Source organism: Neodiprion virginianus, chromosome 3, assembly GCF_021901495.1.
Source record: "Neodiprion virginianus isolate iyNeoVirg1 chromosome 3, iyNeoVirg1.1, whole genome shotgun sequence".
NCBI lineage: Eukaryota > Metazoa > Arthropoda > Insecta > Hymenoptera > Diprionidae > Neodiprion > Neodiprion virginianus.
The window spans coordinates 24,308,459-24,324,145 of NC_060879.1; the positions used below are offsets into that span (position 1 = coordinate 24,308,459).

General features: G+C 39.3%; 1 protein-coding gene across 3 annotated transcripts in view; it reads left to right on the top strand.

The window, feature by feature from the left end:
* Positions 1–15,687, top strand: part of LOC124300174 (TWiK family of potassium channels protein 18-like) — a 274,675-nt gene that overhangs the window by 207,575 nt on the left and 51,413 nt on the right. For all 3 annotated transcript variants that reach the window (XM_046753903.1, XM_046753901.1, XM_046753904.1), the window contains 2 exons: positions 6,526–7,501; positions 8,966–9,251. In XM_046753903.1, the coding sequence (XP_046609859.1) occupies positions 7,148–7,501; positions 8,966–9,251 (640 nt within the window). In that variant the 5' untranslated portion in view covers positions 6,526–7,147. The remainder of the gene's footprint in view (positions 1–6,525; positions 7,502–8,965; positions 9,252–15,687) is intronic.

Here is a 15,687-nt window from a genome sequence, read left to right on the forward strand (position 1 = left end):
AATTTGCTAATTCTTCCTTTATACTGACATCTGAATTTGGAACGCTTTCCTTGGGTTTTATTGATTTTACTTCTAATTTCGCAATTTCGCGTTCTTCCTCCTTTTGTAAATCTTCTAATAATTTTTGCATTTCTGTTTTCTTCCTTTGGTATTCCTTTTTCCGCTCAGCTAATAGCAACATTTGAGGATTCATAGTTTTCCGTTTTAATTTTCTGTCTTTAAGTTCTTCGATTTGTTTCTGAATTTCAGCCTGTTCTCTTAAAAATTCTTTTTCGCATTTTTCTAATAATATCTGAGGATCTTCAACTGTTTCCAAATCTTGAATAGGATTGCTACAATGCGAACTATCGTTTACGTCTATTTGCATATTTGTTGTTTCTTCTCTTGATTCGGGAGTTTGAGATAATGTTTTATTAGTATTTATGACCGTCTGTTCGGTTTTTTCGGACACTGTCTCTATCCTAATTTCTGATTCAGTTTGTTTATCTAATGATTTTTGATTTGACCGCGCTTCCTCTAATTGTCTCTGTGCTTGAACGCGTTCTTCGCGTTCCTTATCTAAATGTTTTTGTATTTCTAATTGTTTGACTAAAAATTCCCGTTCTAATTTTTCTCGCAGCTCATTCTCTCGTTTCTTAATTTGTTCTTCTTGTTTTTTAGCTAAATCTGCTGACCGTAATTCTACCACTTCTTCAGCTTTTCGTAACCTATTTTGCAAGGCGTTAATTTGATCATTGTATGCAGCTTCTGTTGCCTTAAACTGTTGTGATGTACTAGCAATTTTTTCACGATCTAAATCTAATAGCCGTTTTTCTTTATTCACTTGTTCCGTGTAAGCTAATAATTCTGTTTCCGTAAGTGGAGTAGGCTTTCCGGTTTCATTGTCCTTACTTCGCGTTATCGGCATGATTTTAAAATAAATAGGCTTTGCTGTCACCAATGAGTTTCAATACTCATGAAAAGAAAAATTGAAATCGTAATAATAAAAAAAAAAAAAAAATTCCGATTTTTAGCTAAATTCGATCCGCACCGCTGTTACCACTGTTATGAGCTGGGTTGGCTGAAGACCAAACCACTCGATGCGTATAACGCTTAGTTGAGACTAAATTTTCCGGATATATTATTTGAATTTGTTGACACCGTTCCCCCCTTAATTAAACTGGCTTTGATGTAAAAATGGTCACTTACCTTTGTTGTTAGCAGTTGATTTTCGGGCTCTGTGGGGCGGCTCTGCGTGCTCGGCGAGGAGGTATACGGTATTAAATGACTGGTTTACACTCGATATGGGTTTAATTACAATTATACGTTTATTCGATAAAAATGAGGTTAGTTATGTACTATGGTAGAAAGGAAGTTTGTGTTTGAGTAAAATAACGCGGAGTTCGCTCAGCGCTTGACGTGATTGGATTTTGTAATGAAAACTGAGAGAAAGACTTCTTCTTAAAAGCTGACTGACTACTGATCGACTACCGTTTTGACTACCCATTGACTACTCATTGACTACTCTCTTTTAAAAGATTCGGGTGGTCTTGTCTGAACTACTTCCTGATTGGTTACCAGTATCCTTAAGGGATGCTGGACCAATCAGGAGGGCCTGATAAAATTTTGAGTTTTTCTATTCGTCAAGACTACCCCCGCCCATCGGGTACGGTGTAGCATGAGACTTTATCATTAACTATCCCGCCTTTACCACACGTGCGGGTAGGAATTTCCGTTTTATGTTTGTATATAATAAAGATATCCTTATTTTAATGTTCGGGCCAATATTGCCCAGACAGACACTTGAGATAGACCCATACGGATCTATCCGTTGCACGTGTTCATTTCCAGAAGTTATAAAAAGGTGATAAAGAGAGCCGTATGCATGCAATGCATACGGAGACGCAAAAATAAAAGTAAAAGATAAAAATATAAAATATAAATGTATTAAATTAAGAGGTAATAAAAAAGATAAAACTAGTGGGTAGGGGCAGAGGAGATCGAGGATGTAACAAAGGAATTTCCTATTTAATTATCCGTCTGAACGACTGCAGTGACCGTTTGAGTCTTATGGGAGTTTGTTCCGTTAGCTATCTCCAGTCATTCTGCGAATGCGGCATCCAAAATTTTACCGTCCAACGTGACTTCATTGTTCATTACAACGTAAATTTTTTATGAAGTTGCGATTGTTTGCGAAGCTTATCAGGATAATTATGACGAGGTATAGTAGAGATCGCAAATGTACCAACAAGCGATGAAAGAACATTGAATCATGCTTGAGAGAATTATTAAGTTTTTTTTTTCTTGCAAAAAATCATCTAGAAAATGTGTGTGGAAGTGAAAAGAAAAATGTTGGGAAATTCGCAAGTCGACTCGTAACAATTTTGATGCAAGAGAATTTGCTTGATCAAATGAAAAAAGACAAGGGTAAACGGTGAAAGAAATCCAGTAGCCGAGGATCTCGGCAGAATTCATCTCGTTTGCCTAGTAAAAACAGCTTTTAATAATTATCCCACTGTGACAGTTTTACAGGGGTAGGTAAGCCTGCACGACGAAAGTATAATTTCAAAGACAGCTGGTATAATAACGTAAGCCAAGTCCTGTAATACACCGAGGATTACACATAATTTCGGAAAATGTCCAACCGTCTGTTGAAGCTTCAGGAAGAGGTGGGCAGAAAGAGGCAGAAGGTTTAATTACGGTTATTATTATCATTCACATTCGCATTCAGAGTCGAATTCATTCGTTTTACCTCGTTTTACATCTCGCTAATACAGTCTGCGCACCACGGAAGAATATCCACCCCACACCCTCGAGTCACAGTTTGAGGTTCATTTCAGAGACCAGCGAGCGGAGCGATAGAGACAAAAAGAAAAGCACACAGAGGAGTGGAACAAGGGACCGGAGGGACGGAAAAGAGCCAAAGAGGAAAGAGGAAAGAGGACTGGAGGGATGTTTGTTGCGGTCTAGGTTGCCCCAGTTTCTCAATACGAGTCGCGAACAACTTCTGGTCAGTGTGGTGAAAAAAAGTTGGCAGAATGGGGGGGGGAGGAAGCGAGATGAGAAAGAAAAGGTCCCCGTCTCGAAGCCCTTCGTTCGCTTAATCGATTTCCCTCGCACATCCCCTTCGGCGAAAAGTCTTAGGCTACTTCGAACGGAACTCTGGCGACACTCTGCGCATGACGTCTTCGAAATTCTAATTCAAACATCATTCGGATTGTATGTATACGGATTTGAAATCGGCCTGCAACCCTGCCGACTCGAGTGGCTGATCCACTCGGCGAGGCTGCGAGGTTGACGAGTAAAACGAGATCTCATCTCATACGCTATGCATTTATGGGTGACAGGTGGCGGCCCCTATTCCAAAAAGTTGTTCGATCTGCGTTCGAATAAAAATGGAACGATGCCTCCGCGGAACTTGGCTCGAATGATGCGTATGTTTTGACATCGCGTTGCGGCGTTCGGGGGAGGAATATCATGCGTAGAGGGGATGTATATCCGGTTATTTTCGAGAAATTTTACGCAGGCAATTCAACAGTGCACTCAAGAGGAAAGTTCAATCTATTCAAACGACGTTTGGTTGAATCGAACAAATTTTAACATTGCTACACAGTCGAACAAATATACGTTAAAGATTCTCAACATTTTTTGCTTTGCTTAGAAGAGGAAGAAAACTTACGCGAATCAAAGAAATTATTTATTTTACCTTGCAATCAGCCGACACCATGTTTGATATCATTTTTAATTTTCGTATACTCCAGAACAGTTTTCACGCGGAGTTGAACCCAGAATGTTTGCGTAACCCAAATATTTTTATACTGCAACATGCTGTTGGACAAACTAATTCGAAAAAGTTATTGAAATTTTTCTCTGAGTTAGGGTAAATCCGTCTGGATTTATGCAATTCAGGTTATATACTTTAACCATATGTATCATTGTCACTATTTGCTAACTCCTAGTCACTTTGCAACCAATCATTGACCATACTCAGGAATGAAAGATATATTTGAATACAAGCTTACGAGGAAATTTACTTGCTTGAAAAAAAAAAATTTAATGGGTTAAAGTAAATTTCGATTATATGGAAGAAAAATTTTGCCATTTAGGACACGTGAAGTATTCAATAAGTTAATATTTAACTAAAATCATTTTGTTGCATACGAATTCAGAAAAATATGTTTATTTTAACTGCGTAAACTGAATAAACATGTTCGACAAAATAAACCTGTGTGCAGACTGAAAACCTTTCGAATCATTGATTCATCTCGATTCGGTTGACCAAACGATTTCTCGAAACTCGACGCAACGTTGGTTGCAGACTGTGCCTGAAATTTAAATTCTAAAAACGAAATCACCGAGGACACTCCGTTGTTTGTCCATCATACGCGGGTAGCGAGCAGCCACTCAAACCTTCGTCAGGGTCTTAAAGTGGAAGTGAGTGGAGCGCGAATTAGAATACGAGATTACGAGGGGTGAATTTTTCAGCAAAAACAACAACAGAAGTAAAATGAAGCTTTGCGATCGTCGCGAGCCGGGAAATAAATTCAGTTGAAATTCGTGGAGAGCTGAAGCTCGACTTGCATGTTTCATCCTGTTTATACTAGTATGCAACTATCCCGTTGGGAATAACAATTGCATTTTTCTTTCCTCCTGCACTGTTTATTTCCCATGCAGTAGTCTTCACCTACCTGTGAACTGCGTCAAGCACAACCCGATCTCCAGGCACGCTGAAAAACATAAACAAAAAGAAATAAAATAAACAAAAAAAAAGAAAAGAAAACACCAATTCGTGTAGTCACCCTAGATAAGGACGTATACAGTTTTCATGCGGTGATATTATTGAAAGAATGTAATTTCGAAAAATTGGTGATTTCGAAAAATTAACGACATATTATTCTAGCGCACCCTGCTGGGAAGAAATTATGTTTTCATACCATGCATGATCGCAATTCCCGGAATCTGAAAGCTCGCAGCGAAGCTCACAAATTTCACTCGCTGGTTTTCGTGTCTATCAGTGAATTTCAACCTTTTAACAGATGAATCTAGTTCTAATTAACTGACCTCAATTTCAGCGACCGTTCGACAGTCGATATTTGAAATAGTTCAGTCATTTTTTCGTTCATATTAATGTTTGGATGAAAAAACACGTTTTTCGTATTAAGAAAGTTACGTTTTATCGATGTATACTATTCTCTGAAGGTGAAAAATGACTAAAAAAATGACGAAGAAACTCTCCACTTTACACAATCTGCTTTTGAAATTCATTCCAATTATTATCGAGTGTGTCATGTATTTGCAGAAAAATATTTATTCGATTTTGTATGTGTCGACACAATTTGAAATCTGTATTTACCTGCTCGTTCGACTTACGCCTTTGCACTCGCCTGAATAAAACCTATTTCATGTAATTCGAGCTCAAATATTTACCGGATATTCAGTGTTGGATAATTTTCGGGTTTACACTAATCCGAGAAAATGTTCCCAGAGGGGCGTAGAATCGTTACAACTGGGATATTTTTATTTTCACAAATGCGGAAAGCCTGCACTTTGTTCAGTGTCGAGGGCAATATAGAGTAACGGAGTGTTTGAGGATCACAACTATCAATTAAGGTAATGAATCAGAAATATACATATAATTTGGCACAAAGAATCCAATGCCTATGTTTGCCCCGTTGGTTTGTATACGTTATATAAATACGAAAAACGAAACTAGCGGTACGAAAAGCTTTGTCGAAGTTTCGAAAATTTATCATATATTCCATCCTTCATGGCCAACACAATCATTAGGTTATCACAAAGTATCCCGGAGGATATTTACAAAATGAAAATTGCTTGCGACTGAGGATTTCCGGCCCCATTGAAGTTGGCCAGAGATGAAACGCTTGCTTCAGAAATGACAAAAATTTGACATGGTATTAAAATTTTAGCGGAGAAATGTGTCAGCTGGAATAACTATAAAAAAAATTGCCACGACACTAGTGGTGAAAGAAATATATAGAAAAACCAATAGATGTAGAAACTGGATACAACTGCGTTGACCACGTGAAATTAAAAAAAAAAAGTTCATTACACCACCGCATTGCATTGAAGCGTATCGGGCAGCGAGATGATTATTGCCGGCCCTTCAAAAGCGTAATTTTGGCTAACGGAAGGTTGAATGAACCCGGGAATATTGGCACCGAAATAGTAGCTATGGACTTTGGCGAGTGATCCAGAAGATAAGCAATTATTGCTTTCGAAGCTACCGTTGAGCACGCGATCAGTTGATCAACTTCTACCCTCCAAATATTAATTAACGCATCGGAAATAGTAACCGAGTTTCTGACACGTCGTGGAACTTAACACTGGTCTCGTTTATCGAGAGAAAGAGAGCCCTCGCAATTACGATTCTTGTTTGTGAACGTAGTTACGCGGGCATATCTGCAGTAGGTAGTATCGATTTAACGTTACACGCGAAACGCTGCTTTTGAGGGTGAAGAATTAAAAATAATTGAAAGTAAACCTGCTTAAAAATAATTACATTTTCCTCTTCTTTTTTTTTTACAGACTGGAACACCACCGAGCGCCGGAAGCAGGAAGACGCTGAGTGCCGACCGCCTTTCTTAGATACTCTTGAAGAGGGCCGGAAAGTGGGTAAAAAAAAAGAACCACTGGCCCAAGGCGGGAACCAATTTTAGGGTTTAGGAAGATATAAGCAAATTACTGGCTCGCCTCAGCCCATACTAATCACCCCTGTATTCCACCCTGTATTCGGGGCGATGTGAAATTGGCCGTAAAGGAAAATTGGGCTCTCGACACCCTCGGCGGATGGAGATAAACGGGTACCAGGCATAAAATATCTCGAGTGCATCCGAGGAGGTATCGACAACGTATACTTGCTTGGCGCGATTGGAGAACAGCGAGGAATGATCGCGGTTACGAAATTTGGTGGGAAGGTAAACATGCCGTGGTCTGCGATCTCGCCGGAGGAGAGAGCGGCTTTCCGCGAACAATTTTACGTGGAAAATGGCGGAATTTATTGCAACGGTGTCGCGGAGTCAGAGAAAAGCGGCTAGAGATTAGAGTTACTCCGCGATAAATGCTACACGTTAAAGGGAGGCGGAATATCTGCGTCAGTCGGCTGGCGGCGGAGCATTTGGGACAAATGTGAGAGCGGAGGTTGATAAAAATGGAAAAAGATACAAGCCGACATTACCGGGCGTACGAGGGGTTCAAGGCTGCCAATAACGGAAACACTTCGTCGTTAAAAAGGGAAGCCGAACTTCCGCAATCTCAACAGAGGCCGATAAAGTGTCTATGCTTTGGCGGTGTGCCGGACAAGGCTAGTCATCATTCATTTCTCAAGGGATTTGTCATTAATCTTGGAATATGCGCACTTCTCGTCGCCTACACGCTTCTCGGTAGCTTCATTTTCCTCGCCATTGAGGGCGGCAGCGAAAGTCTGCACCAACGAACATTGGCCACGACTATCGCCAACAACAACCAACCCATGAGACGAAACACCACTGTGTGGTTCAAGCAGGTCAGTCACTTTTCCTTGGTTATCTCACTTTTTTACGAATACTCGGAATCTATCGCTTCGTCACATTTCGGGCACCTCGCACACCGTGAAATTCTCTATTGTAGTCGGATGACTGTTTTTTCACGTGCACTTGGGTTACAAGTATTTATTACCTCAGGAAAGGCTTTGAATGTGGTTAGAATTTTTAGGCACTTGCGGTGAAATGTGTAGACCGAGTGATTTTCGTCGTATTTAATTTGTCCCCTTAAAAAAAAAACGTTACATTCCATCAGATTCTACCAGAGCTTGAATTTCGGTATAAACTATCAAGTTTTCAAGAGAAAGAATTCCTTTTTTTGGGCAATACAGCACCATGCTCAATCTTTATTTTTAATCGAATTGTTACATGTTCTGATAAGCTGATTTTTTGTTAACAGCGGAGATTTTGGTTTCATTCTTGTTCAAAAATGATTTTTGTCGTACTGATCATTTTTCATTCTCATATCAACTTTCTCGCACTTCAGTGCTTGTTATTTTCGTTAAAATTAGCTTGAATTGAGCAATCAACTTGCGCTTGAATCCGATGTGAACTTCAACGCGTTGCTAAAGCACGTGGACGCCGCGGATTCCAGCAGACCTATAAATCATTCGGTGTATCTTGATTACGCTCAGCTTAAGTGACAAGGATTTCAGTTGAATTAACTGGCCCGATATCGGATTTTTCAACAGCACTTTAAATCCGTAAAGCCGTCGGCACGACACTTAATTTCGCGTATCCGTGTGAATTTGAGAAATGAAAATTCCTTATCGAAGGACGTGAGACGCGTGTTCAACATTGAAAATAATTAACATAGAAAAAGCAGTTTTTCCACCTGTCACTCTGCACAAGATCCTTACATCTCAAATAACAATACGCCTAAATCAATTCATCAAGGACACGAGATTACGTCTAGACCCATTTCCTTATTGGACTCTATTTTCGTACGATCAGTCCTATCTTGTTCCGCCTATTGTGGTCGAGTACGACGATTGTCGAGGAGAGTCTTTCAATCGTAATGGCAAAGCTTGAGAAGAGACTTTAGTGTCTATTGTCGACGAGTTCAAGGAGAAAAGGGGTTGCCAAATCCGTTGGATCGGTGCTAAATCTCCTTTACGACGATCCAGCGGATAAATATAGAACGACAAATTGAGTACTGGGGTTCGAAAACAACCCAACCCAGCGAAGGTGTCGGAGCCGAAACCAGAGTACAATGTTTCGTAAATGAATCCCAAGAATCTGGTTCTTATACTCTGTACAGTGCAAGCTCGAAATTGTTTTCACAACATCGCAAATCCTTTTTATTTATTTCTTTTGCTAATACAACATTCACCAGATGATTAAACGTGCAACTGATCGTAACTTTGAGTGAAAAGGTCGAGCTTTTCCAAATTCTCTTTTACACAAACAGTTTATGCACCTCGTTTATACCTCCCGTGTGTTTTCAGGTCAGTCACGAGGCGCGTTCGAGAACGGTGGAAAACATGTGGGACATTACGGAGAACCTGAACATCCTGTACCGTGAAAACTGGACACGACTAGCAGCACAAGAGATCGCAAGGTTCCAGGATCAGCTTGTGAAAAGGATAATGGAAGACATGATGGCCTCCCAAAGCGCCGGTTCTTCAGCTCCGGCGCACAAACATGACGGCGTCACAGAGCGAAGGGTGCCTGACTACGAATGGAATTTCGCAAAAGCATTCCTGTATTCTCTTACGGTGCTGACTACGATCGGTGAGTTAAGAATTTGTACTATACCAACAGCCAGCTGCGTTACTTATAAATATACTCTGGAAAGAAATCCGCCATGAAACATCGTGCTGACATAACTATGGTCATGTCAGTGTCTGTAGTAGTTTTACATCGTGGTTCCAGTTTCTGGAACCTCAACAAATTCTTGAGAACTCTTCTAGCTCATGTGAGACGGAGTGCAGCAGTAATTTTTGACTACCCACTGTAAATTCTGACGGTTTCGAAAAATTCATAGTTTGTTTTTACTGTTTAAAACATCAAACATCACGGATCGCGGGGTGCATTTTTCAGCAAAACCGGTTGATTGTCATGAGGTTGAAGGCACACCGTTAATCCAATTTAACTTTATGAAATACTGTTGTCTTTGCAAAACGTGCCATTTTCGTTGGAATGTGCTGTGAATATATGAAATGAAAAATCAATACAGTAAATGTCGTCGATTTACTAGACTTTGAGAAGAATATATAAAAAATGTAGCATTAGTTTCGTAGTTAACTTAGCCAAAAAAAAAGAAGCATAAAGCGGGTTTTGCTAAAAAATTTTCCTAGTGCCTATGAATTGATCATGTAAAATATGGTTTTCTATGCTCAAACAGCAAAGTTCGACAACCTCCAGGACTCATAATACTTGAGAGGAAAAAAATTGATATCTGAAGTTCAACAGTCATCAGTTTCCGCGACGGAATTACGGTTCTATTAATTAAACGTCGGACAGTCCGTGTAAATTTATGATGAATTAATTGATGGCAGGCTACGTAACAGTACACAGAAACAGGGGTTAAACCAGCGGTACATGCGTTTCAGTCGTACAGTGCAGCCGGTTGTTTGCCTTGTTAGGTTCGACGGCCGAAGGCAACGCAAGAGGGAATCTCGATTCGGTGGAATTGCCTCAGTTCTGCTTCTGGCATTAATTATCATCCCGCACACGCCGATTTCTCGCAACATTAGTTCAGCCTGCAGAGCTTGTCAAGTTGACAAAAGTCTTACGCTTATGGAACGCGGAAAGTTTCTCCCCGAGGGAAGACGGATGCGAAACGTTAAGGGCGAGAGGGATGGGAAAATTCCAGCGTGGATTATCATGAGATGTATATTTGAAAAATTCACGAAAGTATGGTCAGCGATTTTTCAGAGGGGATGCCGGGCGCGCAAATACGCAAGTATCGCCGGCCCGATACTCCCAACTTGTTAATGGCCACTTTCTTCTCCTCCCATTAGGTGAACCGACTCATGTTGCGACAGCGCAACAGCGGTCACGGCCATCAAAACTTTCCGTTATACTTCCCAGCCGTCATGTTTCTACCCTGAAATACATCCACGGTGAAAAATTATACGGTTTTTGTAAAAACGACATCAAAGTGCCCGGAATTCCGAGTCCAATGTCTGTCTGGCAAAACAAATTTGGCTTAGCCTTACTACAATAAAGTTTAATCGACCGAAATCTTCTCTAATATCTTAGAGAATATTAATACAGCCTTGCTATGAATCTTGAAATACCTTTCCGTTCTTGTCTGAAAATTTACTTCATCGATTCGCGAACAAACGTTACATTAAACGTGATGAAGTAATCTAACTTGGTGGATATACGAGCTTAGCTTTTAATCGAATTTCTAGTCCTCAATCGTTCAGTTGAGTTTCTTAGATGTTGTAATAAAATATGTCAGGAAAAATCGTCGTGCGAGAAAAAATTCCAAGTGACGAAATGTGTGAGAAAGAAACGGTTATACGTAAGAAAAGTTAATTTAAACACTCGAGTGGAGGATGTCGGACTGAATTGTATTTAAAATGAGTAACAGTGAAGCAAAATGAAGTGAGAACGAAAACTCGTTTACCAAACTGTAGAAAAATTTGTGAAAAATTCTGAGATTTATGAATTCTTTGAAGCTCGGGCTGCTACTATTTTTTTTTTTTTCACGCTATATTGTTCGCGTTGTGAAATAAAACTGCTTCAAGATCCAAGCCTTGAATTGCAAATTAATTGCCTATTTGGGATGTCGAAAAAAGTCCACTCTAAATACACGCATCATTTACTCACTGGTGCTTGTGCTTTCAATACATAAATGATTTTCTGTCATATATTTTTTATTCGTTGAATCTGAATATTAAACCTTCACTCAACTTTTCTATTATAAAGTGTAATTTTTTTCGCTAAACAACAAAGTAAGGGCGTGAACTTCGTTAAGTAGATTTCAATTTATTCATGCAATAACCGAGGGGAACAATGGAACTAATTTTAGATTGATCGTGTGCTGTCCAGATCTGGTTAGTATTGTCCTCCTCTCAACTCGTGAGCTTTTTATTTCCCGCCCGTGTAGAGTGACAATAATTTAGCGACGATCCGTGAGGTCATTATTCGCTAATGTCAGGCCTTATTTGCGCTCGGAATTAATCGACGACATATTGATTTTGCATGTTTCATATACCGGTATTACACGAACTTGATTACACAACCAAATCGAAACATCGCGCGGTGAATGGACAGGATTAACAAAATACGAGGGGCCATTAATTCCGGAAAAAACTAACAACGCTTGATTGCAATATTTCATGATTAGGTGCTTTCATTTCAAAGTGGTTACGGGATATTACTTGGCAAACAAATTTCACCTTTGGCTAAGTGATTTCATATAATTTCTCAAGATTACAATTTATCGAAGGAATCGGAAGTAATCCAAAGAAACACTATGAAAAAATTAATCCACTTATGCATTGAGAAATTTGTTTCTTCAACAGGTGTTTTATTGTAAATTGCAGCTTTCCGTAATATCAAATGATTTCTTATGACTACCAATCATCATACATCATACATCATATACATCGTACATCATATCATACATCATACATAGTATTAAAGTTCGAAACCAAAGTTTGGATGTTCGGATGTTCAGAAAGTGACGTCACCCACATTTTTTTTTCTCTGACTTCATCGATCTATAGTAATCGTCGACGACGAATATCAGTTAGCCGAATTCCTCAGTCTGGAAACAACCGCGCGGTAGAACGGACGGATGAGAATCGCGCGCTGCAGATTTCGAGTGCCGGTTTCTCTATCTCCTGGATCCTCCGCTTCCGGCCCGCTTCCTGGTGCAATTCGACTTCCAGGACAAGCGCTCCGTGGTTCCTGCGCTCCAGACCCGCTACCTGGTGAAATTCGACTTCAGGGACAAGCGCTCCGTAGTTCTGGCTGTCCAGGTCCTTGACCTGGTGACTTTTGACTTTTGACGACTAATTTTCAAGTTTACAAGTTTGATTATTGAAAACGTCATGTCTCGTACTATCAAACCAATATGCATTCTTCGGATAACATTTTGAATCCGAAAAAAAAACCGAACGACTAGGATCAACAAATTACAATCGGTGAGTAGTTGGCACAGTACACATAGGAATAAATGACAATAACGTCGTTCAATTAGAGCTAAAATTGCTGTGCGTAGTGTTTCAAATCTGTTAGTACTTCGCTGATTGTTCTGTGGTATTTTTTGACGAAATTTATTGTCACAAAATCACAATACGTCATACTTACATGCAAACTTACGTGTAAACTTAACTTGTAACATTATATAGGAAAAATCTTACGGACAGATTCGGTTTGCGTTACATGCACATTGAATTACACAATTTTATCTCCTTACACCACCCATACAGTATAGGTATACAGAATCGAGCTAAATTTTGGTTTCCAGTGAAAAAAGTAGGGATTTTATCAATCGAAAATCTGGTCAGTCTGTGTATACAGAATTCGGTGAAAGTCGCTACATTTTCGTCTCGTCAACGAAAAGGCACTTAACTTTTTCTCTGGGTTTTTTTTTGCTTTCTCTTTGCCCACGTAATCTTTTACCCCGGTTGATTACGAAAAGTATTAACCTTGTTTTTAGCAGTTCGTCGGAGTAGAAAAATATCACGGTACAAAAGCTGCTTTAGACATTTCAGTCTGTTTGTAGTCAACTAGGGAAAATCTCTTATACTTTTATTACATCAGCTCTGTTTGAATGAATCTGAAAAAAATTAAAAAGCTTTTTTAATTGATCTCTACGCTATGAAACGCAGCCTGGTTTCACTTGAAACAGACCTGCACTTGATTCGAGAGCTGCCAATTTAGTATCGTATATGGCGCGTGGTACTTGGAAGCATTTTATTATATATATATATATATGCAGGTCTGTATATATATATATATATATATTTTTTTTTACTGCAGTGTATTCGACCCTGAAACGATATGGAAGCCAGAAAATAACCTGGTTACAAAAAATTTCACTTATTGGCTCTGCCGAGCTCGCTAGTAATTTCTTGTTAGGCAATTACATGTTAGGTACTTTTCTTCGCAAGAAAATTGCAACGTGTAACAGCGTAGAAAACACAAAATACGAAACACGTCAGACGTATAAAATGGTGATTACATTCTTACACATCGCTTACAGCAGCATAACTTTTTTCTCACAAAATAATCCGACTAAACGGAATTTCATCGATGCATGTGATGTTTACCTGAATTTTATATAGCTCGCCCAAAGCTGTTCAAAAAAGATGATTATTAGTCGGTTTCCACATAGCGGTTAATTTTTTTTCCTTTGCTCAACTTGAGCAAAATTAACATGTACATTGAATTAGACTTTTCAGAATTTCAATTTTTATTTGCCACTGCAAATTTAGTCGTTATAGTATAATTTCTGGAATTACCCAACGGCAATACTTATTTAGATATTACTTTTTTATGCATGTGATAAAAAACACAGTCTCATATCGTATTATGAAGTTAAAATTTTGATGAAATTCTCTCGTGTAAAAGCGCGCCTATAATAGCACTATCAAGCCTTATCACGAAACGGCTGAAAATTTCCGTTTGTTTTGAGTATACGATATACTTGGGGGTAATTACATTAAAGGTAAAGCTTCAACACTTTTTGAAGGGATCAACCCAAGTGGAAGTTAAAGCCAAACTCTCGGTATAACACGAATGTTTTATACGCTGTAAATAAGCTACGACGTTCCAACCAACGCAAATTAGTCGCTATAAAATTTTCGTCCAAACTAATGCGTGAATTCGTCTCTTCGTTGTAAAAGATAAAAATCCGAATACCGTAATTACCCACAAATATTACACGAGTTATGAAAATTTTCCAAAATGTTCGAGCAAGCCTCGTACTTGCTGTCGAACTAAGCTCGGCTTGCGACTATCAGCGATTATTATCATCAATCGCTGCAGGCTGTCTCCGTTCGAAAGTTGGCGTCGTCGCCACGCTTTTACCACCAGGTTTGATAGAAGCGCGTTATCGCCGCAAGCATTGTGCCCTTCTCTCCTTTGTGTGCTTCTGGTATTGTAATAAAAGTTTCGAATTTCTGCAATACTTCAGCCAAGGGTGGAACAACTTTCTGGCATGGGATGATGTTCACGCGTACCCGGCTACGTGTGTTATACGCGTATGTTGTATGTACCTACATGCGATGCTTTTCACGCTACATGTAAAAGACGAACATTCGAATTTACATATATTATCTCTCTGCCCGGTCAGAGGGCGCGTGAATATTTGGCTATTTGCCTTCCCGCTGCGATGTGTTTCGTGCACACAAAACGTCAAATGACCGGTAAACTAAAGTTGGACAAACACCAAAAATGAAAAACAACACTTTTCCCGCTTGTTTTTCACAAATTTTTCGTTTCCTTTTTTAATTTGTATATCCATTTTTTTTCGGCTACACAGGATATTGTACGCAACAACGTTTTCAAGGAACAAATTCAACTGCGATTGATTATCGCGATACCTGGAATGGGGGGTTGATCCAACGAATGGAGGATAATAAACGAGTTCTCACGCTTGAAAAAGTGCGTTTGAAGTACAAACAACCAAGGTTCAAATTACCGGATGCGCAAGTTGAGGACATGTACTGTAATTTGTTTTCATACCGCTTATCGCTTGATGAAAGTCGATATTTGTGCGCTGCATTAAACTTTCCTTATATTATATACACTTGTTATTCCGATGAAGAAAATCCAATGAACAAGGGAAAGGGGAGAAGAAAAAAGTTATCGTGCCAAAACGCCAGGCGGAGAACGTCTAGCCCGGCTGAATACACTTTATGGCATTATAATTTATCAACTTTTAATCCGACGGCGAAATCTCCGACTTCCCAAGCACAACGTTCCTTCGAAGTTGGGTCAGGTTCTGCAGAGTAATAGTCACGACGTTACAAATAACGGATCGTTTCTTGTCCCTACAAACATAAATAAATACATACATATATATTTATATGTGCGCGCGTATTCATTCCACTACAGAAATCCAATGTGGAAAAACGGGGTAAAGAAGTTTTTCAACGCAGCGCAAAGTCGCAACTCTCAGAACAAGAATTATAAATACCTACAATACATATTATATTATTACGGATAATTATTAACAGACCCGTATTTTAGCCTGCAGACG